General features: G+C 45.7%; 1 protein-coding gene across 1 annotated transcript; it reads left to right on the top strand.

Moving 5' to 3' along the window:
* The first annotated feature begins 22,014 nt into the window (after positions 1 to 22,014).
* LOC123189339 (glutamate decarboxylase) lies at positions 22,015 to 24,797 on the top strand. The gene is made up of 6 exons (XM_044601735.1): positions 22,015 to 22,584; positions 22,685 to 22,885; positions 23,006 to 23,220; positions 23,323 to 23,576; positions 23,673 to 23,725; positions 24,092 to 24,797. Exons 1-6 carry the CDS (start codon positions 22,291 to 22,293, stop codon positions 24,533 to 24,535), a joined length of 1,461 nt encoding a protein of 486 aa, XP_044457670.1. The 5' UTR covers positions 22,015 to 22,290; the 3' UTR covers positions 24,536 to 24,797.
* Positions 24,798 to 25,377: the final 580 nt, after the last annotated feature.

The following is a 25,377-nucleotide window of genomic DNA, read 5'->3' as shown; positions in this document are numbered from 1 at the left end:
TAGACTACTTGACCAAATAAAAATCTAGCCTTTTCCAATTTTAAGTCTTGGAAGATTTTAGCAACTTAGCACAAATCAAGTAATCAACCTAGACATGCAATTCTAAGAGTATAGCAGCTAAATGTAAAACAATTGCATATGAAGGTAAAGGGAGGAGTTTGGAGGGAGCAAACACAATGTAGACACGGAGATTTTTGTCGTGGTTCCGATAGGTGGTGCTATCGTACATCCACGTTGATGAAGACTTCAACCCACAAAGGGCAATGGTTGCGCGAGTCCACGGAGGGCTCCACCCACGAAAGGTCCATGAAGAAGCAACCTTGTCTATCCCACCATGGCGATCACCCACGAAGGACTTGCCTTACTAGGGTAGATCTTCACGAAGTAGGCGATCTCCTTGCCCGTACAAACTCCTTGGTTCAACTCCACAATCTTGACAGAGGCTCCCAAGTGACACCTAACCAATCTAGGAGACACCACTCTTCAAAAGGTAATAGATGGTGTGTTGATGGTGAACTCCTTGCTCTTGTGCTTCAAAGGATAGTCTCCCCAACACTCAGCTCTCTCTCATAGGATTGGATTTGGTAGAAAGATGATTTGAGTGGAAAGCAACTTGGGGAAGGCTAGAGGTCAAGATTTATGTGGTTGGAATGGGATACCTTGACCTCAACACAAGTGTAGGTGGTTCTCTCTCAGAAAATGTATGTTGGAAGTGTAGGCATATTCTGATGGCTCTCTCCATGAATGAAGAGTGGGTGGGGGTATATATAGCCTCCACACAAAATCTAACCGTTACACACAAATCACCAAACTCAGTGAGACCGAATTATAGAACTCGGTCATACCGATTTAGTTCAAAATGTGAACGTTAGGATTTTCGGTGGGACTGACATATCAACTCGGTGGGACCGATTCCATTAGGGTTAAGGCATAACGTAATCTCGGTGAGACCGATTACACAAACTCGGTGGAACCGATTTTGGTAATAGACAAATAGAGAGTTGGTCAGGCAAACTCGGTAGGACCGATTCGCTCATCTCGGTTAGACCGAAATGTTACGAACGGGAAACAGAGACTTAGCATTGCAATCTCGGTGGGACCGGTCGCTCATCTCGGTTGGAGAGAAATGTTAAGAAGGGAAACAAAGAGTTTGCAATCCCATCTCGGTGAGACCGAGATCCCTATCGGTGAGACTGAAGTGACTAGGGTTTGTGGTAGTGGCTATGTCAAGTGAACTCGGTGGCGCCGGATAGGAAACTTCAGTGGGGCCGAGTTTGACTTTTGGTTTGGGACATATGTGGATATGAGAAAGTAGTTGAGGGTCTTTGGAGCATATCACTAAGCATTTTGAGCAATAAACTCATTAAGCAACACCTCATCCCCTTTTAATAGTATTGGCTTTTCCTTTGGACTCAATGTGATCTTGGATCACTAAAAGTAAAATGTAGAGTCTTGTGCTTTGAGCTTGAGCCAATCTTTTGCCCTTAGCATTTTGAGGGGTCCACTTTCTAATCCATGCCATGCCAATCATTGAGCTTTCCTAAAATATTTATCTTGAAATAGCATTAGCCCAATGAGCTATATGTCGTTAGGAGTTACCAAAACCACCCAGGGATAGTTGCACTTTCAACATGCTCTAGTGCATATAAATTGGTTGGAAAATCAAATCTGTGTCCTTGGGTGCATGCCTAGGTCTCATGCAAGAAATGGGAATGAATTTCAAACACCAGGGCACTGTTGATTGCCGTCAAAACATTGAGATACTTTATTTTTAAATTCTAGTAAATACAAAACTCGTCTAAAATTCACGAAACTTGGCATTCTATCATGGAATGGCACCCGACATGCTGTGGTACTTTTTGTGTCCATTTTGAGAGAAGGCACACTCAATAACAGCCAACAAAGGTTTTTTGAAAAAATAGCTGCATTTTAATATCTCAAACGTTTGTATAATTCAAATCGTGTGCGTTCTGTTAACCATTTACGTGACGCCACATGTCTTTGTTTTAATGGCTATAGGAGGTGTCGTGCGGACAGCTGCTTGACTGAACGGGAGGCATGCAAGTGCAGTCTGGTGCGCCGGCTCACTGAGAGGCTCACCGGGAAGCATGCGAGTTGTTCAACACAGGATTTGTGCATTTATTTAACGCAAACGGTTCATATTGAATACGGTATGAGCTGTTTAACCGTGCCATGCTTCAGTTAAGCAGTAAAGCGGCAGAAAATAAACCAAAAAATGTATGTGTTGCCACACGCCTCATGACCGTGCGAGCGGGCGTGAGTTGACAGGACGCATGCGAGCAGTCCGTCGTGCAGGCATACCGGGAGGCGTGCGTGCATGTGTACGTATTGACGGGGAGGCATGCGAGTAGCTGTGTGAAATGATGGTAGGAATGGCAGAAGTCCGCCGCGCAGGCTCACCGGGACGCAAGACAGCTTTTGACCGCAGCCTGCCTCGCTCCCACTGGTCTGTGTTAATTGCGCGCCCGAGCCGCCGGCCATAATAGGCGGCCGCACCCCCGGTCCACAGTGGTCACCAACATCTGGACTCTGGAGTGTATGACGATGTCGCCGAAGCGCTCCAGCGCGACGCGGGGCTGGTGAGGCACCCGCGCAACGCGTGAAGCTGGGCACAGAGGTTTTCGTCGCCGCCGACGAGGTCTCGTGCGGGCAGCAGCACGACCTTGAGTTCGTCGGCGCCGTCGTGCCCCCCCCCCAGCCGGAGCAGGAGGTCAACAGCAACTCCGACAACGACTGCTACTCCGACGAAAAACCGGTTAGTCATATGTATACCCATTTGTGCGGCAAACATATCATGTGTTTTCTGGAATACAAATCCTATGGTTATGTTCTCTCAGTCCATGAAATCTGAGTAATTAAGATCAGTTAGATGCACGTAGTGTATTGATTGTTTGAATGTTACCCGTATAGAGTTAGTGATTAATTGTGTGTTTTGTACAAATGATTTTTGCTAATAATTCGACTAGGGTTAGCTTGTGTGCTAATAATTTGTGCCCAGATCTTGAGAATTGATTTTGTATGTCCTACATATATGTTTGTGCCTTTTTTCTTCCTGGTCTTAAGAATTGATTTCGAATGTCCTACATGTTAAGCCATTTTTTCTTTCAGATTGTATGTACACAGATGAGGCTCCGGCCAGCGCCACCGCCGGATGTAGATCTTGGACCCGGTTGTGCGGCCAGAAGCACCCCCCTGGACCTGAGGAACCAGTAGAATCTCCGGCGGACCGCATCAGCGATCTCCGAGACGAAATCTTTGGGGAGATCATATCCCTTCTCCCCACCAAGGATGGCTACCGCACACAAGTCCTCGCATCTCGGTGGTGCGCTCTGTGGCGCGTCGCGGCTCTTAATCTCGACTATCGTCGGCTATCTTTCGATGATGATTCTGAACTCCCGGAAGCCATCATCTCCTCCCACCAGGGCTCCGTTCAACGCATCTGCATCCCGGCATGCTACCTGCTGTACATACCCTGCATGGTGGCCGCCTGGCTGACATCCTGTCAATTCGATAAACTCCAGCAGCTTGAGTTCTACCATCACTACACCGATAGGTTACCACCAAGATATGCATCTGTGCCCTCACCACCAATGCCTATCTCATGGTTTTCCTCCTCTCTCCACACCGCCACCTTGACCCGACGCCATCTAGTAGACAATCTGGTACAAATGCTTAGACCGCCACTACTGAAAAAACTTGCGCTTGTGTTGGTTGATCTGTTGGTGGCCTGACTTCACAGCATCATCCACTCTAACTGCCCTGCACTGCAGCGTTTGGTGCTTGTTTTTGGACTAGGAATCCATATCCCTTGTCTCAAAATAAAGTCGCCTCACCTTGTAAGCATTGGAATTCATTTTGAAGGATAGGAACTCATCATCAAAGACGCCCCTTCACTTCAAAGGTTGCTCCTTGATTGTTGTTATAAACCTTCACAAATAATTGTGGTCTTTGCGCCTAAACTGGAGACCTTGGGTGCAATTAGTGATCCGTTTGAATGGTTCAAGATGGTGTTTTCCTCCACACCTATTGATGTACTGTATATTATTCACATACACTTTTGTAATTTGCATTTTTCATTTGTGCGCATAAGTTAAGTATCATCTTGGAGTACACTTTTAGTGCTAATATTTTGTTCTATGCTCAATGAAGCGCTTGTCCATCCTATCAGTGGTGGTGGATTCTGTCAAGACCATATATATCAGTATGTGGTGTTTTGATCTCAACAGCATTATTGTCTTGCTGCAATGCTTTCCATGTCTGGAGAATTTGTATATAAAGGTGATGATTTCACGCACATTGAAAGCCCATATATAATGTACTATAATTAATCGTTCAACTATCACTCTTTCAACATAATCTTTTTTAGACATTAACTGTTTTCAATCTTCATATCTATTTAGGCACTAACACATGGAGAAAAAGGTATAACCAATCGATGGTTCAAGAAGCACCGGGATTTTCTCATATATCATGACATTTGTTTGAAGAAAGTAACACAGGAAGGATATGCATCCAACAATGCAAACACTAGCTTTGTCACATTCTTCATGTTGAATGCGAGGGCACTATTGTCCGTGAGGATTAAGTTTTTCTACAAGAAATTTCTTACGGCTGCAAGTGTTGAACAACATAAAAAGAAGTTTCAGGTGGACCTAAGGGCTTCTGATCGTGCTCAGCTTCTATTTACAACAACTTGTCATCATGTACCAGTAGAATTTCTGGCCGTGGATCTTGATTTTATGGAGCAGGCTGATCCATTTGATTGTTACTACCGAAAACTTTAGTTGAGTTAGATGGCATTGCCCTGTTTAATCTGGATTTTGTCTAAACCTGATGAGCAATTAATCCCCGTGCTTTTGTACTGTTTGTAAGCTAGAGTTAGATATTGTTTCCCTTTTCAACTCGGTTTTGACCCATATTTTCTTTCATACTGGGCCAATGGCTTGCCATTTCTTTAATTAAGACATAAATATTATAAGCATTCACAACATAGGGAAAGAACATCACTCTCGCGGGATCCTTGAGATCTTTGTTCATTACAGAACCCGCAAGTTCTTAGCACCCACGAGCACCCACAAACTTATTTTCAGTTAGTATACCAAATGGGTTGTAATTCTTAATAATAATAATTGCATGTTAGTGATAGATTTGGATTTGTCATTTGGGACCCACGAGGTAAAAGCCTATCCAGGGCGGTGCCGACTCGACAGTAAACATTGAGAAACCTGGTTTGAAAATTACTGTAAATCCAAAACTCACCTCAAAATCATGAAACTTGGCATGGTGTTATGACATAGAACCAACATGTTGTGGTAAAAAATTAGTCCAATTTGGGACAAGTTTTGGTACAAACTTCTTACAAATCGAAGCTTCTCCCAAAACGGCTCATGGTTCCGAGAGGGACCTTGTCACCTATGTGTGCAAAATGACATACGCTATCTCTTCCCGCCTTGATTTATTTTACAGAGGCAACGTGCAACTATAGTAGTGTTGTCCTAAAAATATGAATTTAGTCACGGTTCATTTTGCCTTTTTATACATTATTTGAGTTTCCTAGGCATTTCAGAACGTACGTTGGTGTGCGCAAAGGTCATGTGTGTACTAGCCACATATGTAATTGGATGTTCAATCTGTTTATGGAATCAAGTCCTTATAAGTTATAAGTACATATGTTGTTGTTCTGTGTGCAATGACATTGCACACGGACCATACTGGGGAACCCGTCGGTGATGTTTTTATCAATCACTCACAATTGTATACCAGCAATCGTTTGCTCACAACACACATGGCTTGTTAGCGGTAATCGTCTGTGTTGTTATCGGTCTTCGCACACGTTTCCAATTACAGACTTGTTTGCCTCGTATCACACACATCTTGTTAAGTTGAACCATTTCTGCTTTTTTTGTCTCAACGCAAACAGTTCATCCGAGTGAACTGCATGCCGTATATCGCACACACCTTGATTTGGCTGACCGTTTCTTTTGTGTTGCCTAATCACAAACAGTTCATCCGAGTGAACCATATGTTGTATATCACACGCACCTTCATCTGGCTGCCCATGTCTTTTGTTTCTCCTCATCGCAAACAGTTAATTGAACTGAAATGTATGCCCTGCATCGCACACGCAACTAAAATCTGAACCGTGTTTAATGCATACACCATCGCAAACATTTTGCACCTTTTTGACGGGTTTTTACACCACCGCTTGTGATTATTGTATCACATACAGTTTCGTCGAAGGGTCTCTGATCGTAGTGTCGCGTTAGCAGCATCATGCGGTAGTGAAGCTACCGCACAATTTCCACCTCATGCTTCCTTTTTGCCACACCACAAGAAACCTTTGTGGATCTTGACTAGGGCCGACAAGGTCTTCAATGGCAGATCCAGCGCTCATCGGTGCAATTACAGGGATTAGGGGATTGGGTTGCCGACTGTCTTCCACTATGGAAAGCAGCAATGTTACAAAAGAGTGGCCGACTCCTCCTTATTCAACCAGTGCTATGTGCTTTCCCTTGTTTTCATCTTCCCTGGGTCTGTGGCCTCACAATTGTTCTTCAGTCTAGATGAAAATGTCACAGTTACTAGTGCCTATTTGTCGAGCTGTGTATTGGATATCAAGTGTAAAAACCTGGGAAAATTTTAGCATTCCAACTTTGATCAGCAGGTAGCAATAAAATAAGTATGTATGTATGTTTCTCTTGAAATTTCAGCGCATACATTTCCCTGTAGCAGACATGATGATATACAAGGTTGGAAAAGGCGTTTGGTGAAAGCGAGGTGGGTGACCTTCGCCTAGTGCCTAGGTGGTGCTTCAGCGTGCTAACCGGATGTACAATTTTGACTATCAGGCTGTATTTGGAATTTTATATGTCTATCGCTATTGATTTAAAGAATACATGAGTAAGCTACCGGCTATTGCAATTGGAAGGTGGCTAATTTGGTCTGTTGGTGCAACATGGCATGATTTCATAATTGAGTAGACAATTTTTTGCTTGCATGCCTAGAGTTTCGCCTATGCCTTACACGAGACTGTTTGGTCATTGCCTAGTGACCGCGTAACCCTAAACGGACGTCCGTTTTGCCCGGATTCTGTCCGTTTGGGTAGGGCAATGGGGTCGTGTCCAGGCCGTTTCTGGGATGCGGTGGCCATGCGCCCAACGCACGGACGCATCCCGGCCGCATCCTGTCCGCAGACTTTTTTCTTTGCAAGCCCTTAACTTTTTTTCATCATTCATTTTTGGTACATGGGAATACATCACCAAATTTTGACTAGAAAAGCAAGATCAAAGAAAACAAGAACCACAAGAATACATTTTAGAAGATATCCAACTTCCATAAATGCTCCTGTAAGTTGGATTAGTGCCTTCTCGATGCATTCATTGTTTATCTGCGGAGGAGGCTCGATCTTGCGTGCTTCTTTCTTCTTCGAGTCTAAAGAAGTAGAGGTTGCTTCCTCGCATCTAGTCTCGTGTCTATCCTCTAATCTAGCAACAAGTGCACTTGTATCTGAAGGAAATATGCCCTGGAGGCAATAATAAAGTTGTTATTTATATTTCCTTATATCATGATAAATGTTTATTATTCATGCTAGAATTGTATTAACCGGAAACTTAGTACATGTGTGAATACATAGACAAACTGAGTGTCACTAGTATGCCTCTACGTGAGTAGCTCGTTAATCAAAGATGGTTAAGTTTCCTAACCATTGACATGGGTTGTCATTTGATTAACGGGATCACATCATTAGAGAATGATGTGATTGACTTGACCCATCCGTTAGCTTAGCACGATGATTGTTTAGTTTGTTGCTATTGCTTTGTTCATAACTTATACATGTTCCTATGACTATGGGATTATGCAACTCCCGAATACCCGAGGAACACTTAGTGTGCTATCAAATGTCACAACGTAACTGGGTAACTATAAAGATGCTCTACAGGTGTCTCCGATGGTGTTTGTTGAGTCGGCATAGATCGAGATTAGGATTTGTCACTCCGTGTATCGGAGAGGTATCTCTGGGCCCTCTCGGTAATGCACATCACTATAAGCCTTGCAAGCATTGTGACTAATGAGTTAGTTACGGGATGATGCATTACAGAACGAGTAAAGAGACTTGACGGTAACGTGATTGAACTAGGTATTGAGATACCGACGATCGAATCTCGGGCAAGTAACATATCGATGACAAAGGGAACAATGTATGTTGTTATGCGGCTTGACTGATAAAGATCTTCGTAGAATATGTAGGAACCAATATGAGCATCTAGGTTCCGCTATTGTTTATTGACCAGAGATGAATCTCGGTCGTGTCTACATAGTTCTCGAACCCGTAGGGTCTGCACGCTTAACGTTCAATGATGATCGGTATTATGAGTTTATGTGTTTTGATGTACCGAAGGTAGTTCGTAGTCCCAGATGTGACCATGGAACTGAAGAGGAGTCTCTAAATGGTCGAGACATAAAGATCGATATATTGGAAGGCTATGTTTGGACATCGAAATGGTTTCGGATGAGTTCAGGCATTTACCGGAGTACCGGGGGTTAACGCTGAGTGTCAAGGGAGAGTTTTGTCAATAGGACGGCATGAGTGTTGAGGGAGAGTTTCATCAGCATGACGGCGTGATGACAGTGATGATGAAGCTACCGGAACAGGGCTTCGCCTAAGCACCGCTACGATATGACTGAGGTGGATTATGGTGGAGGGGGGCACCGCACACGGCTAAGACAATGATCAACTTGTGTCTCTATGGGGTGCCCCCTTCCCCCGTATATAAAGGAGTGGAGGAGGGGGGAGGGCCGGCCCTCTATGGCGCGCCCTAGGGGAGTCCTACTCCCACCGGGAGTAGGATTCCCCACTTCCAAGTAGGAGTAGGAGACGAAGGAAGGAGGAGAGAGGGAGGAAGGAAAGGGGGGACGGCCCCCCTCCCAATTCGGATTGGGCTTGGGGGGTGCCCCCTCCTAGGCGACCTCCTCCTCTCTCCCACTAAGTCCCAATAAGGCCCATACACTCCCCGGGGGGTTCCGGTAACCTCTCGGTACTCCGGTAAATGCCCAAACTCACCCGGAACCATTCCGATGTCCAAACATAGTCATCCAATATATCGATCTTTATGTCTCGACCATTTCGAATATACTCGTCATGTCCGTGATTATATCAGGGACTCCGAACTACCTACAATACATCCAAACACATAAACTCATAATACCGATCATCACCGAATGTTAAGCATGTGGACCCTACGGGTTTGAGAACTATGTAGACATGACCAAGACTCATCTCCGGTCAATAACCAATAGCGGAAACTGGATGCTCATATTGGTTCCTACATATTCTACGAAGATCTTTATCAGTCAAACTGCATAACAACATACGTTGTTCCCTTTGTCATTGGTATGTTACTTGCTCGAGATTCGATCGTCGGTATCTCAATACCCAGTTCAATCTCGTTACCGGCAAGTCTCTTTACTCATTCCGTAATGCTACATCTCGTAACTAACTCATTAGTTACATTGCTTGCAAGGCTTATAGTGATGTACATTACCGAGAGGGCCCAGAGATACCTCTCCGATACTCGGAGTGACAAATCCTAATCTCGATCTATGCCAACTCAACAAACACCATCAGAGACACCAGTAGAGCATCTTTATAGTCACCCAGTTACGTTGTGACGTTTGATAGCACAGTAAGTGTTCCTCCGGTATTCAGGAGTTGCATAATCTCATAGGCATAGGAACATGTATAAGTTATGGAGAAAGCAATAACAGTAAACTAAACGATCATCATGCTAAACTAATGGATGAGTCAAGTCAATCACATCATTCTCTAATGATGTGATCCCGTCTATCAAATGACAAATCTTTGTCTATGGCTAGGAAACTTAACCATCTTTGATCAACGAGCTAGTCAAGTAGAGGCATACTAGTGACACTCTGTTTGTCTATGTATTCACACATGTACTGAGTTTTCGGTTAACCATTCTTTGTTTGTCTAGCATGAATAATAAACATTTATCATGATATAAGGACATAAATAACAACTTTATTATTGCCTCTAGAGCATATTTCCTTCAGTCTCCCACTTGCACTAGAGTCAGTAATCTAGATTACATTGTAATGATTCTAATACCCATGGAGTCTTGGTGTTGATCATGTTTTTCTCGTGAGAGAGGCTTAATCAATGGATCTGCAACATTCTGATCCGTATGTATCTTGCAAATCTCTATGTATCCCTCCTTTACTTGATCGCGGATGGAATTGAAGCGTCTCTTGATGTGCTTGGTTCTGTTGTGAAATCTGGATTCTTTTGCCAAGGCAATTGCACCAGTATTGTCACAAAAGATTTTCATTGGCCCCGATGCACTAGGTATGACACCTAGATCGAATATGAACTCCTTCATCCTGACTCCTTCATTTGTTGCTTCCGAAGCAGCTATGTACTCTGCTTCACATGTAGATCCCGCCACGACGCTCTGCTTGGAACTGCACCAACTGAAAGCTCCACCATTTAATAAAAATACGTATCCGGTTTGTGACTTAGAGTCATCCAGATCAGTTTCAAAGCTTGCATCGTCATAACCGTTTATGACGAGCTCTTTGTCACCTCCATAAACGAGAAACATATCCTTAGTCCTTTTCAGGTATATCAGGATGTTCTTGACTGTTGTCCAGTGATCCACTCCTAGATTACTTTGGTACCTCCCTACCAAACTAATAGCAAGGCACACATCAGGTCTGGTACACAACATTGCATACATGATAGAACCTATGGCTGAAGCATAGGGAATGACTTTCAGTTTATCTCTATCTTCTGCAGTGGTCGGGCATTGAGTCTGACTCAACTTCACACCTTGTAACACAGGCAAGAACCCTTTCTTTGCTTGATCCATTTTGAACTTCTTCAAAACTTTATCAAGGTATGTGCTTTGTGAAAGTCCAATTAAGCGTCTTGATCTACCCCTATAGATCTCGATGCCCAATATATAAGCAGCTTCACCGAGGTCTTTCATTGAAAATTTCTTATTCAAGTATCCTTTTATGCTATTCAGAAATTCAGTATCATTTCCAATCAACAATATGCCATCCACATATATTATTAGAAATGTTGCAGAACTCCCACTCACTTTCTTATAAATACAGGCTTCTCCAAAAGTCTGTATAAAACCATATGCTTTGATAACACTGTCAAAGCGTATATTCCAACTCCGAGAGGCTTGCACCAATCCATAAATGGATCGCTGGAGCTTGCACACTTTGTTAGCACCTTTTGGATCGACAAAACCTTCTGGTTGCATCATATACAACTCTTCTTTAAGATATCCATTAAGGAATGCGGTTTTGACATCCATTTGCCAAATTTCATAATCATAAAATGCGGCAATTGCTAACATGATTCGGACGGACTTAAGCATCGCTATGGTGAGAAGGTCTCATCGTAGTCAACTCCTTGAACTTGTCTAAAACCTTTTGCAACAAGTCGAGTTTTGTAGACAGTAACATTACCGTCAGCGTCAGTCTTCTTCTTGAAGATCCATTTATTCTCTATGGCCTGCCAATCATCGGGCAAGTCAACCAAAGTCCACACTTTGTTCTCATACATGGATCCCATCTCAGATTTCATGGCCTCAAGCCATTCTGCGGAATCTGGGCTCATCATCGCTTCCTCCTAGTTCGTAGGTTCGTCGTGGTCAAGTAACATGAACTCCAGAACAGGACTACCATACCACTCTGGTGCGGATCTTACTCTGGTTGACCTACGAGGTTCGATAGTAACTTGATCAGAAGTTTCATGATCATCATCATTAGCTTCCTCACTTCCTGGTGTAGGAGTCACTGGAACTGATTTTTGTGATGAACTAGTTTCTAATAAGGGAGTAGCTACAATTACCTCATCAAGTTCTACTTTCCTCCCACTCACTTCTTTTGAGAGAAACTCCTTTTCTAGAAAGGATCCATTCTTAGCAACGAATATCTTGCCTTCGTATATGTGATAGAAGGTGTGCCCAATAGTTTCCTTTAGGTATCCTATGAAGACACATTTATCTGATTTAGGTTCGAGCTTATCAGGTTGAAGCTTTTTCACATAAGCATCGCAGCCCCAAACTTTAAGAATCGACAACTTGGGTTTCTTGCCAAACCACAGTTCATCAGGTGTCGTCTCAACGGATCTTGATGGTGCCCTATTTAACGTGAATGCAGCTGTCTCTAAAGCATAACCCCAAAACAATAGCGGTAAATTAGTGAGAGACATCATAGATCGCACCATATCTAATAAAGTGCGGTTACGACATTCGTACACACCATTGCGCTGTGGTGTTCCAGGTGGCGTGAGTTGCGAAACTATTCTGCATTGTTTTAGATGAAGACCAAGCTTGTAACTCAAATATTTACCTCCACAATCAGATCGTAGAAACTTAGTTTTCTTGTTACGGTGATTTTCCACTTCACTCTGAAATTCTTTGAACTTTTCAAATGTTTCAGACTTATGTTTCATCAAGTAGATATACCCATATCTGCTCAAATCATCTGTGAAGGTAAGAAAATAACGATACCCGCCGCGAGCATCAACACTCATTGGACCGCATATATCAGTATGTATTATTTCCAACAAATATGTTGCTCACTCCATTGTTCCAGAGAACGGAGTATTAGTCATCTTGCCCATGAGGCATGGTTCGCAAGCATCAAGTGATTCATAATCAAGTGATTCCAAAAGTCCATCAGCATGGAGTTTCTTCATGCGCTTTACACCAATATGACCTAAACGGCAGTGCCACAAATAAGTTGCACTATCATTATTAAACTTATATCTTTTGGCTTCAATACTATGAATATGTGTATCACTACTATCAAGATTTAGTAAAAACAGACCACTCATCAAGGGTGCATGACCATAAAAGATATTATTCATATAAATAGAACAACCATTATTCTCTGATTTAAATGAGTAACCATCTCGCATCAAACAAGATCCAGATATAATGTTCATGCTCAACGCTGGCACCGAATAACAATTATTTAGGTCTAAAACTAATCCTGAAGGTAGATGTAGAGGTAGCGTGCCGACGACGATCACATCAACTTTGAAATCGTTTCCGACACGCATCGCCACCTCGTCCGTAGCCAATCTTCGCTTAATCTGTAGCCCCTGTTTCGAGTTGCAAATATTAGCAACAGAACTAGTATCAAATACCCAGGCGCTACTGCGAGCATTAGTAAGGTACACATCAATAACATCTATATCAAATATACCTTTCACTTTGCCATCCTTCTTCTCCGCCAAATACTTGGGACAGTTACGCTTCCAATGACCAGTCCCTTTGTAGTAGAAGCAGTCAGTCTCAGGCTTAGGTCCAGACTTGGGCTTCTTCACTTGAGCAGCAACTTGCTTGCTGTTCTTCTTGAAGTTCCCCTTCTTCCCTTTACCCTTTTTCTTGAAACTGGTGGTTTTGTTGACCATCAACACTTGATGCTCCTTCTTGATTTCTACCTCCGCAGCTCTTAGCATTGCGAAGAGCTCAGGAATCGTCTTATCCATCCCTCACATATTATAGTTCATCACGAAGCTCTTGTAGCTTGGTGCCAGTGATTGAAGAACTCTGTGAATCACACTATCATCAGGAAGATTAACTTCCAGCTGAGTCAAGTGGTTGTGGTACCCAGACATTCTGAGTATATGTTCACTAACATTACTATTCTCCTCCATCTTGCAGTTGTAGAACTTATTGGAGACTTCATATCTCTCAATCCGGGCATTTGCTTGAAATATTAACTTCAACTCCTGGAACATCTCATATGCTCCATGACGTTCAAAACGTCGTTGAAGTCCCGGTTCTAAGCCGTAAAGCATGGCACACTAAACTATCGAGTAGTCATCAGCTTTGCTCTGCCAGGTGTTCACAACATTTGGGGTTGCTCCTGCAGCAGGTTTGTCACCTAGTGGTGCTTCCAGGACGTAATTCTTCTGTGCAACAATGAGGATAATCCTCAAGTTACGGACCCAGTCCGTGTAATTGCTACCATCATCTTTCAACTTAGCTTTCTCTAGGAACGCATTAAAATCCAGCGGAACAACAACACGGGCCATCTATCTACAACAACATAGACATGCAAAATACTATCAGGTAGTAAGTTCATGATAAATTAAAGTTCAATTAATCAAAATAATTAAGAACTCCCACTTAGATAGACATACCTCTAATCATCTAAGTGATCACGTGATCCATATCAACTAAACCATGTCCGATCATCATGTGAGATGGAGTAGTTTTCAATGGTGAACATCACTATGTTGATCATATCTACTATATGATTCACGCTCGACCTTTCAGTCTCAGTGTTCCGAGGCCATAGCTGCATATGCTAGGCTCGTCAAGTTTAACCCGAATATTCCGCGTGTGCAAAACTGGCTTGCACCCGTTGTATGTGAACGAAGAGCTTATCACACCCGGTCATCACATGGTGTCTCGGCACGACGAACTGTAGCAACGGTGCATACCCAGGGAGAACACTTGTACCTTGAAATTTAGTGAGAGATCATCTTATAATGCTACCACCGAACTAAGCAAAATAAGATGCATAAATGATAAACATCACATGCAATCAATATAAGTGATACGATATGGCCATCATCATCTTGTGCCTTTGATCTCCATCTCCAAAGCACCGTCATGATCACCATCGTCACCGGCTTGACACCTTGATCTCCATCGAAGCATCGTTGTCGTCTCGCCAACTATTGCTTCTACGACTATCGCTACCACTTAGTGATAAAGTAAAGCAATTACATGGCGATTGCATTTCATACAATAAAGCGACAACCATATGGCTCCTGCCAGTTGCCGATAACTCTGTTACAAAACATGATCATCTCATACAATAAAATTTAGCATCATATCTTGACCATATCACATCACAACATGCCCTGCAAAAACAAGTTAGACATCCTCTACTTTGTTGTTGCAAGTTTTACGAGGCTGCTACGGGCTGAGCAAGAACCGTTCTTACCTACGCATCAAAAACCACAACCCAGTATAGTGATTGCTTTTTGATCCAGAAAGAACCCTGTTCATTGAATCTGATTAAGCTAAAGTTGGAGAAACTGACACCCACTACCCACTTGTGTGTGAAGCACGTCGATAGAACTAGTCTCGCGTAAGCGTACGTGTAATGTCGGTCTGAGCCGCTTCATCCAACAATACCACTAAATCAACAATCAACTAGTGGCGACAAGCAATATGTATATACCCACGCCCACAACTCGTTTGTGTTCTACTCATGTGTAAGGACATATTTATCCCTAAGTGTTTTGGTGATTGATGACAACGCATTTGCGGACTAATCGTGTGCCATGAGTATTCCAGACACTTCTTTGCTAGGCACAAGACGATTGGGTGCCCCTCGAAGACTGACGAAGACGGCGTCTTTTCTACATTTCTTTTTGGTGGATTTGAGTCGTAGGAAAGTCGTACTATTAAGAGGGGGTCCGCGTTGGAAAGGTTTGGGTGGAATCATCACGTACATGTCTCCTTCTTATCCCCTCCTTCTTCCTTGGAGCTTCCTCCGTTTTATTGCCTCCCTTGTCTGGCTGCCGTTGTTGGTTGCGGTAGTACTGCTCCCAAGTCAACGGTAGTGCCGCAGGTGCCCATGGTAGTACCGCGTCCGCCGAGCGGTAGTACCGCGCTATGCAGTCAGGCAGTAGTATCGCCCCTCGGTAGTACTACTGTGTCGGGTTTTTGCTACTTCCGTTTCTTTGCGGAAGTAGGCACGGAAGTTTCCCTTCTCCCCTGGCTGGGATTTTTGCCTCGCGGTAGTACCGCATGGGGGCGCGGTAGTACCGCGCGTGTGGAAGTACCGCCCCCAGCTCCTGTGCATCTGTTTATCGGTTCTGTGCTGGGGTTGCGGCAGTACCATGGGTCGATACGGTAGTACCGCACAGCCGTGCGGTAGTACCGCTTGGTTGCAAGCAGTAGTACCACGCGGCCTTGCGGTAGTACCGCTAGCCAGGCGCGGTAGTACCGCTGGCCGCGGGCTGGTTGGTGGGTAACGGTTGGATCTTTTCCACACACTATATAACGGGTCCCCTTCTTCCCTGTTGACTCATCTCTTCCATTACTAAGCTCCATTATTGCTCCAAGCTCCATTTTTCGCCCGATCTCACTCCCTAGCCAACCAAACTTGTTGATTTGCTCGGGAGTGGTTGAGAAGGCCCCGATCTACACTTCCACCAAGAGATATTTGATTCCCCCCACTAATCCCTTGCGGATCTTGTTACTCTTGGGTGTTTGAGCATCCTAGATGGTTGAGGTCACCGCGAAGCCATAGTCCATTGTGGTGAAGCTTCGTGGTGTCGTTGGGAGCCTCCAATTGAGTTGTGGAGATTGCCCCAACCTCGTTTGTAAAGGTTCGGTCACCGCCTCCAAGGGCACCAATAGTGGAATCACGGCATCTCGCATTGTGTGAGGGCGTGAGGAGATTACGGTGGCCCTAGTGGCTTCTTGGGGAGCATTGTGCCTCCACACCGCTCCAATGGAGACGTACTTCCTCTCAAAGGGAAGGAACTTCGGCAACACATCCTCGTCTCCACCGTCTCCACTCTTGGTTATCTCGTGCCTTTACTTGTGGAAGCTTATTTGTTTCATATATCTTGCTTGCTTGTGTTCCTATCTGTGTTGCATCATATAGGTTGCTCACCTAGTTTCATATCTAGACAACCTACTTTGATGCAAAGTTTTAAATTGCTAAAGAAAAGCTAAAAATTGTTAGTTGCCTCTTCACCCCCCCTTCTAGTTAACCATATCGATCTTTTCATCGTGCATATAACATCTACGCATAGACCTGGCTCCGATGCCACTGTTGGGGAACGCAGTAATTTCAAAAAAATTCCTACGCACACGCAAGATTTATCATGGTGATGCATAGAAACGAGAGGGGAGAGTGTTGTCTACATACCCTTGTAGACCGTAAGAGGAAGCGTTATGACGACGCAGTTGATGTAGTCGTACGTCTTCACGATCCGATCGATCCTAGCACCGAAGGTACGGCACCTCTGCGATCTGCACACGTTCAGCTCGGTGACGTCCCACGAACTCTAGATCCAGTTGGGTGTCGAGGGAGAGTTTCGTCAGCATGACATCGTGATGATGGTGATGATGAAGCTATTGGAACAGGGCTTCGCCTAAGCACCACTACGATATGACCGAGGTGGATAATGGTGGAGGGGGGCACCGCACATGGCTAAGACAGTGATCAACTTGTGTGTCTATGGGGTGCCCCCTTCCCCCGTATATAAAGGAGTTGAGGAGGGGGAGGGCCGGCCCTCTATGGCGCGCCCTAGGGGAGTCCTACTCCCACCGGGAGTAGGATTCCCCCCTTCCAAGTAGGAGTAGGAGAAGAAGGAAGGAGGAGAGAGGGAGGAAGGAAAGGGGGGCCGCCTCCCCCCCCTCCCAATTCGGATTGGGCTTGGGGGGCTCCTAGGACGCCTCCTTCTCTCTCCCACCAAGGCCCAATAAGGTCCATACGCTCCCCGGGGGATTCCGGTAACCTCCCGGTACTCCGGTAAATGCCCGAACTCACCCGGAACCATTCCGATGTCCAAACATAGTCATCCAATATATCGATCTTTATGTCGCGACCATTTCGAGACTCCTTTTCATGTCCGTGATCATATCCGGGACTCCGAACTACCATTGGTACATCAAAACACATAAACTCATAATACCGATCGTCACCGGACGGTAAGCGTGCGAACCCTACGGGTTCGAGAACTATGTAGACATGACCAAGACTCATCTCCGGTCAATAACCAATAGCGGAACCTGGATGCTCATATTGGTTCCTACATATTCTAAGAAGATCTTTATCGGTCAGACCGCATAACAACATACGTCGCTCCCTTTGTCATCGGTATGTTACTTGCCCTAGATTTGATCGTCGGTATCTTCATACCTAGTTCAATCTCGTTTCCGGCAAGTCTCTTTACTCGTTCCGTAATGCTACATCCCGTAACTAACTCATTAGTTACATTGCTTGCAAGGTTTATAGTGACGTACACTACCGAGAGGGCCCAGAGATACCTCTTCGATACTCGGAGTGACAAATCCTAGTCTCGATCTATTTCAACTCAACAAACACCATCGAAGACACCTGTAGAGCATCTTTATAGTCATCCAGTTACGCTGTTACGTTTGATAGCACACTAAGTGTTCCTTCGGTATTCAGGAGTTGCATAATCTCATAGTCAGAGGAACATGTATAAGTTATGGAGAAAGCAATAGCAGTAAACTAAACAATCATTGTGCTAAGCTAATGGATGGATCAAGTCAATCACATCATTCTCTAATTATGTGATCCCGTTTATCAAATGACAACTCTTTGTCTATGGCTAGGAAACTTAACCATCTTTGATCAACGAGCTAGTCAAGTAGAGGCATACTAGTGACACTTTGTTTGTCTATGTATTCACATATGTACTAAGTTTCCAGTTAATACAATTCTAGCATGAATAATAAACATTTATCATGATATAAGGAAATATAAATAACAACTTTATTATTGCCTCTAGGGCATATTTCCTTCATATGCAATGTTGTGTACCAGACCTGATGTGTGCCTTGCTATTAGTTTAGCATGAAGGTACCAAAGTGATCCAGGAGTGGATCACTGGACAACGGTCAAGAATATCCTGAAATACCTAAAAAGGACTAAGGATATGTTTCTCGTTTATGGAGGTGACAAAGAGCTCGTCGTAAACAGTTACGTCGATGCAAGCTTTGACACTAATCCGGATGACTCTAAGTCACAAACCGGATATGTATTTTTATTGAATGGTGAAGTTGTTAGTTGGTGCAGTTCTAAGCAGAGCGTCGTGGCGGGATCTACATGTGAAGCGGAGTACATAGCTGCTTCGGAAGCAGCAAATGAAGGAGTCTGGATGAAGGAGTTCATGTCCGATCTAGGTGTCATACCTGGTGCATCGGGTCCAATGAAAATCTTTTGTGACAATACTGGTGCAATTGCCTTGGCAAAAGAATCCAGATTTCACAAGAGAACCAAGCACATCAAGATATGCTTCAATTCCATCCGTGATCAAGTCAAGAAGGGAGACATAGAGATTTGCAAGATACATACGGATCTGAATGTTGCAGACCCGTTGACTAAGCCTCTCTCACGAGCAAAACATGATCAGCACCAAGACTCCATGGTTGTTAGAATCATTACTGTGTAATCTAGATTACTGACTCTAGTGCAAGTGGGACACTGAAGGAAATATGCCCTAGAGGCAATAATAAAGTTGTTATTTATATTTCCTTATATCATGATAAATGTTTATTATTCATGCTAGAATTGTATTAACCGGAAACTTAGTACATGTGTGTATACATAGACAAACTAGGTGTCACTAGTATGCCTCTACGTGACTAGCTCGTTAATCAAAGATGATTAAGTTTCCTAACCATTGACATGAGTTGTCATTTGATTAACAGGATCACATCATTAGAGAATGATGTGATTAGCTTGACCCATCCTTTAGCTTAGCACAATGATCGTTTAGTTTGTTGCTATTGCTATGTTCATAACTTATACATGTTCTTATGACTATGAGATTATGCAGCTCCTGAATACCGGAGGAACACTTAGTGTGCTATCAAACATCACAACATAACTGGGTGACTATAAAGATGCTCTACGGGTGTCTTCGATGGTGTTTGTTGAGTTGGCATAGATCGAGATTAGGATTTGTCACTCCGTGTATTAGAGAGGTATCTCTGGGCCCTCTCGGTAATGCACATCACTATAAGCCTTGCAAGCATTGTGACTAATGAGTTAGTTACGGGATCTTGCATTACGGAACGAGTAAAGAGACTTTCCGGTAACGAGATTGAACTGGGTATTGAGATACCGACGATGGAATCTCGGGCAAGTAACATACCGATGACAAAGGGAACAACGTATGTTGTTATGCGGTTTGACTGATAAAGATCTTCGTAGAATATGTAGGAACCAATATGAGCATCCAGGTTCCTCTATTGGTTATTGACCGGAGATGAGTCTCGGTCATGTGTACATAGTTCTCGAACCCGTAGGGTCCGCAACATTCGATGACGATCAGTATTATGAGTTTATGTGTTTTGATGTACTGATGATAGTTCGGATTCCTGGATGTGATCACGGACATGACGAGGAGTCTCGAAATGGTCGAGACATAAAGATCGATATATTGGAATGCTATGTTTGGATATTGGAATGGTTCCAGATGAGTTCAGGCATTTACCGAAGTACCGGGGGGTTACCGGAACCCCCCGGGGAGTCAATGGGCCTTATTGGGCCTTAGTGGGAGAGAGGAGGAGGCGGCCAAGGTGGATGGCGTGCCCCCCCAAAGCCCAATCCGAATTGGGTGGGGGGCCGGCCCCCCTTTTCTTCCCTCTCTCTCCCCCTTCCTTCCTCTCCTACTCCAACTAGGGAAGGGGGAATCCTACTCCCATCGGGAGTAGGACTCCCCCCTTGGGCGCGCCATGAGAGGGACGGCCCTCTCCTCCTCCACTCCTTTATATACGGGGGAGGGAGGCACCCCATAGACACACAAGTTGATTGTTTAGCCGTGTGCGGTGCCCCTCCACAGATTTCCACCTCGTTCATATCGTTGTAGGGGTTAGGCGAAGCTCTACATCGGAAACTTCATCATCACCGTCATCACGCCGTCGTGCTGACGAAACTCTCCCTCGACCTCAGCTGGATCTAGAGTTCGTGGGACGTCACCGAACTGAACGTGTGCAGATCGCGGAGGTGACGTACCTTCGGTGCTAGGATCGGTCGGATCGTGAAGACGTACGACTACATCAACCGCGTTGTCATAACGCTTCCACTTACAGTCTACGAGGGTACGTGGACAACACTCTCCCCTCTCGTTGCTATGCATCACCTAGATGGATCTTGAGTCTCCGTAGGATTTTTTTTTTGAAATTACTGCGTTCCCCAACAGTCTCATCTACAGCCTCTATGCTAGCTAAAAGTGCACGAACATCTACTAAATTGCGCTCTATCAATATATCGATGTATTCTTCTTCCCAATACCAAAACTTGCATCCATGCTACACAATAAAATTTGAAGTTAGCACAACTAGTCAAATCTAGAGCATAAACCGAAGCTAAAAAGAGCGCATACCCCATCGTTCAAGCACTTGATGAACACACATTCGGGATGTTCCGGCATTGTAGACACGCGGCGCACGACTTTCTTTGGGCAGTGGTCGCACTTAATGAGTGGCAACAATGCGCCGACGAGCTTTTGGGCTAGCACCCAGCCCGGCCGGCCGTCATTCGTGTATCTGCCGGCGGACCACCGACGGTGTAGATCCGAGCGATAAGAGGAGGAGCCACTGCCTACATGTGGCCTTGCGGCCCTGCCCGGGCCTTCCGACATGGTGCCCGGCCAGTCCATGGCGCGGCGCGGCCTCCCACAACCGGGCGAGCTCTAGACCGACCGGATTCGCCCCAAATCCGGCCGGCGGTTGCGCAAATCAGGTGGCCGTGGTTGGGTAGCTCGGGGGCGCCGAGGGGAAGGTGTTGGGCGAGCGCGCGGCCAGCGGGTGCACAAATCAATGACAGCGGCGGCGGCGAGGGCAAGAGTGAGGAAGAGTGGAGAAAAGTGGAGAGGGTGCGGCCGGGGGAGGGAGGGGCGGATAGAAAAAGACACCCCTATCCGCGTGATGTCCGTTTCACCCCAAAAACGGCGCAAACTTGAGCCGGGATGAGTCAAAAGCAGAAAGAAAACAGACAAAAGTCCGTTTGCGCCTGCACGCTGGGCCGTTTGATTCGTTCGTTTTACTCCAAACAGACGAACGCGGACAGGATGGGTCGCGCGATGGAGTTGCGCTAAGCGCCTCCGGCATTGCGTTTTCCAGGACGCAAAAGACAAAACAAAAACAGTATTCGAACACACAGAAGCAACAGGCACACAGCTGCCTACGAGCACAGCAGATCGGGCGAGAGAAGCTAGAAAAGGAATGCACCCGAGTCCAGCGGCGGAAGCCGTGCAGGAGGCTGGACGTGCGAGCGGATGGCGTGGAAGCCCCATCCCCCAAGAACCGTGGCGCCTCCACCACGTCGCGCCCATGCGCACCCTCCTCTCTTATAGAGCAAGAGCCACCATTAATTAGTCGCAACTCGATCTGCTGCGTCGACCTGTCTATGCTGTGACACCCCCTGCTCACCCTCTCTTCTCGCACGCCACGACGGCGAAGTGATCCAGCCAGCCACCGGCCGCCGCGGCAAATGGCGTTGTCCAGGGCGCAGACGAATTCCGGCGAGTCCCTCATCTCCTCCACCTTCGCGTCGCGCTACGTGCGCACCGCGCTCCCGAGGTTCAGGATACCGGAGCAGTCCATCCCCAAGGACGCGGCGTACCAGATCATCAACGACGAGCTGATGCTGGACGGGAACCCGCGCCTGAACCTCGCCTCCTTCGTCACCACCTGGATGGAGCCCGAGTGCGACAAGCTCATCCAGAACTCCGTCAACAAGAACTACGTCGACATGGACGAGTACCCCGTCACCACCGAGTTCCAGGTATCTCTCTATCATTTCCTTCATCGATCCATTGATGCAGTTTACAATTACGCGACTACGTACGGCGACGTATATATGTATGTTTGTGGATTTGAAACAGAACCGGTGCGTCAACATGATCGCGCATCTCTTCAACGCGCCCATCGGCGAGGACGAGACGGCCGTCGGGGTGGGCACCGTCGGCTCCTCGGAGGCCATCATGCTGGCCGGGCTGGCCTTCAAGAGGAAGTGGCAGAACAAGATGAAGGCCGAGGGCAAGCCCCACGACAAACCCAACATCGTCACCGGCGCAAATGTCCAGGTAAATTACTAGTAATCGAGTACACGCATTACTGAGACAGTGCATGCCGGCTGGATCACCGGCAGGATTCAAAGTCAATCACCGGATCCATTCCAATAACTGGATGTCTTGGTTTTGTAGGTGTGTTGGGAGAAATTCGCGCGCTACTTCGAGGTTGAGCTCAAGGAGGTGAAGCTCAGGGAAGGGTACTACGTCATGGACCCCGCGAAGGCCGTAGAGTTGGTCGACGAGAACACCATCTGCGTCGCCGCCATCCTCGGCTCCACACTCAACGGCGAGTTCGAGGACGTCAAGATGCTCAACGACCTCCTCGTCGCCAAGAATGCAGAGACAGGGTACGCGTTAATCTTATGCCAAAAACTGGAACCGGCCGGGATGCATGTGAATGATAGAGATTTCATTGATCGATCGGTTGGTTTGGTCGATCGGTTGACCAGGTGGGACACGCCGATTCACGTGGACGCGGCGAGCGGCGGGTTCATCGCGCCCTTCATCTACCCGGAGCTGGAGTGGGACTTCCGGCTACCGCTGGTGAAGAGCATCAACGTCAGCGGCCACAAGTACGGCCTCGTCTATGCCGGCGTCGGGTGGATCATTTGGAGGAACAAGGAGGACCTGCCCGACGAGCTCATCTTCCACATCAACTACCTCGGCGCCGACCAGCCAACCTTCACGCTCAACTTCTCCAAAGGTACAGCACCGTGCGCGTCGATCAATCGGTTGGTTAGTTCCAGTATATGTTTTGAAGTATGTAATATGTTCATGTGCTGCTCCCTCTGTTGGATAGGTTCGAGCCAGATCATTGCACAGTATTATCAACTCATCCGTCTCGGATTCGAGGTAATTAACCACAATTTTTCTACAGCAGTAGCACGTTTTTGTTGGGGTTTTATTTTATGTCCAAGTGTTGCAGCATCCTTTGCCTTGTGCTTTATACTTGTTGCTTTGTTTCTGCAAGCAACACAACAAACATGTGTTAACTTTGTGTCTGCAAGCAAAGAAACACCAGTGGTCCATGCACTTCATGCATTTCAGGTGGACGTCTAGTTTGTTAGGATCCTTCTTGTACTTTGCCATGCCGTCGGCATGTTCTTTGACATTGCTAACACACCATCTCTATTTTTTCCATAAAAAAACTGTAGGTAGCAGCCAATGAACCAATTTGTGTTTGAAAAACTATTTATGTGATGCAAAAATGCAATGCAGGGCTACAAGGACATCATGCAAAATTGCCGGGACAACGCGGCGGTGCTCCGGGAGGGAGTCGAGAACATGGGCTACTTTCACCTGGTGTCCAAGGACTCAGGCGTGCCGCTCGTGGCCTTCTCCCTCAAGGACTCGTCCAAGTACACAGTGTTCGAGGTGGTCGAGAGCCTGCGCCGCTTCGGCTGGATTGTTCCGGCATACACAATGCCCGCCGACGCCGAGCACATCGCCGTCATGCGGATGGTCATCCGCGAGGACTTCAGCCGCGGCCTCGCTGAGCGCCTCATCACTGACCTCAAGAAGGTCATGGTGGAGATGGACGCGCATGCCAAGAAGCATGGGCATCACGAGCATGTGAAGAAGACAGCACACCAAATCGAGAAGGAGGTGACCACCTACTGGCGGACCTTCGTTGCGAGGAAGAAGCACAGCCTGGTTTGCTGATTGCAGTTTTCGGGCTTAACGTGGAGGAATAATTCTTGGCCATACCGAGTTCTTCTTCGGCATGTGTTGGCTCATTTGTTGTTCTTTTTAGTAGTTTCTTCGAGTAAGTGTTCGTTTTAAGTTTAGCATTCGTTTTGTGTGCTTAGTTATGTATGTTCCCACCAAGCTGGCCTGGGCTGACCTCATATGGTGCATTCTGCCTTGGTTAGCTTGGCTACACTCTCGTTCTTTATGTTTTATGGGTTATAAACAATGCTTCTAAGTGCTCTGCGATCCAGAGTTAGGGTTTGAGGGCAAAGAACAACACCGCCGCTGAAGATTCTTATGTCACCTCGCCTCATGTTGTCATCTTGACGCTGAGAGATTCAACATAGCACCGATGCAACAAATTAAAATAACACACCAATAAATCCATCAAGAAGAGAGCATTTGTTGTACTTCCGTGACTTGTGGTGCACCCAACTTATCCACTTCCTCTGTCCCATAATATAAGAGCGTTTTTGACACTAGTGTAGTGTAAAACCGCTCTTATATTATAAGACGGAGGTACTAAAATATAAGCACAAGAAACAAAAGAGAAAGACAAATCTAGTATCGATAGCGATAATATTAGAAGTGTTTGGCACGCTTTGTTGCATCGTTTTCTTCCTAGAGCTACACACGAAGAACTAGTTGCTTATGAAATTGTTTGGTTATCACTTAGTGGGTCGAACTTTATTATTCTAGGTGCACCCTGTAATTCATAATTCAAATAGTCAAAATACTAAATAGTTGACCCAATAGTGAAATGTTGAAGCAACGGCAACACACATGCCCGGAGTAATAGCACATAAAGCAGAAAA

Source organism: Triticum aestivum, chromosome 2A (assembly GCF_018294505.1).
Source record: "Triticum aestivum cultivar Chinese Spring chromosome 2A, IWGSC CS RefSeq v2.1, whole genome shotgun sequence".
Taxonomy (NCBI): domain Eukaryota; kingdom Viridiplantae; phylum Streptophyta; class Magnoliopsida; order Poales; family Poaceae; genus Triticum; species Triticum aestivum.
The sequence above is the reverse complement of the archived record's forward strand: the minus strand, read 5'-3'. Positions and strand labels throughout refer to the sequence as shown.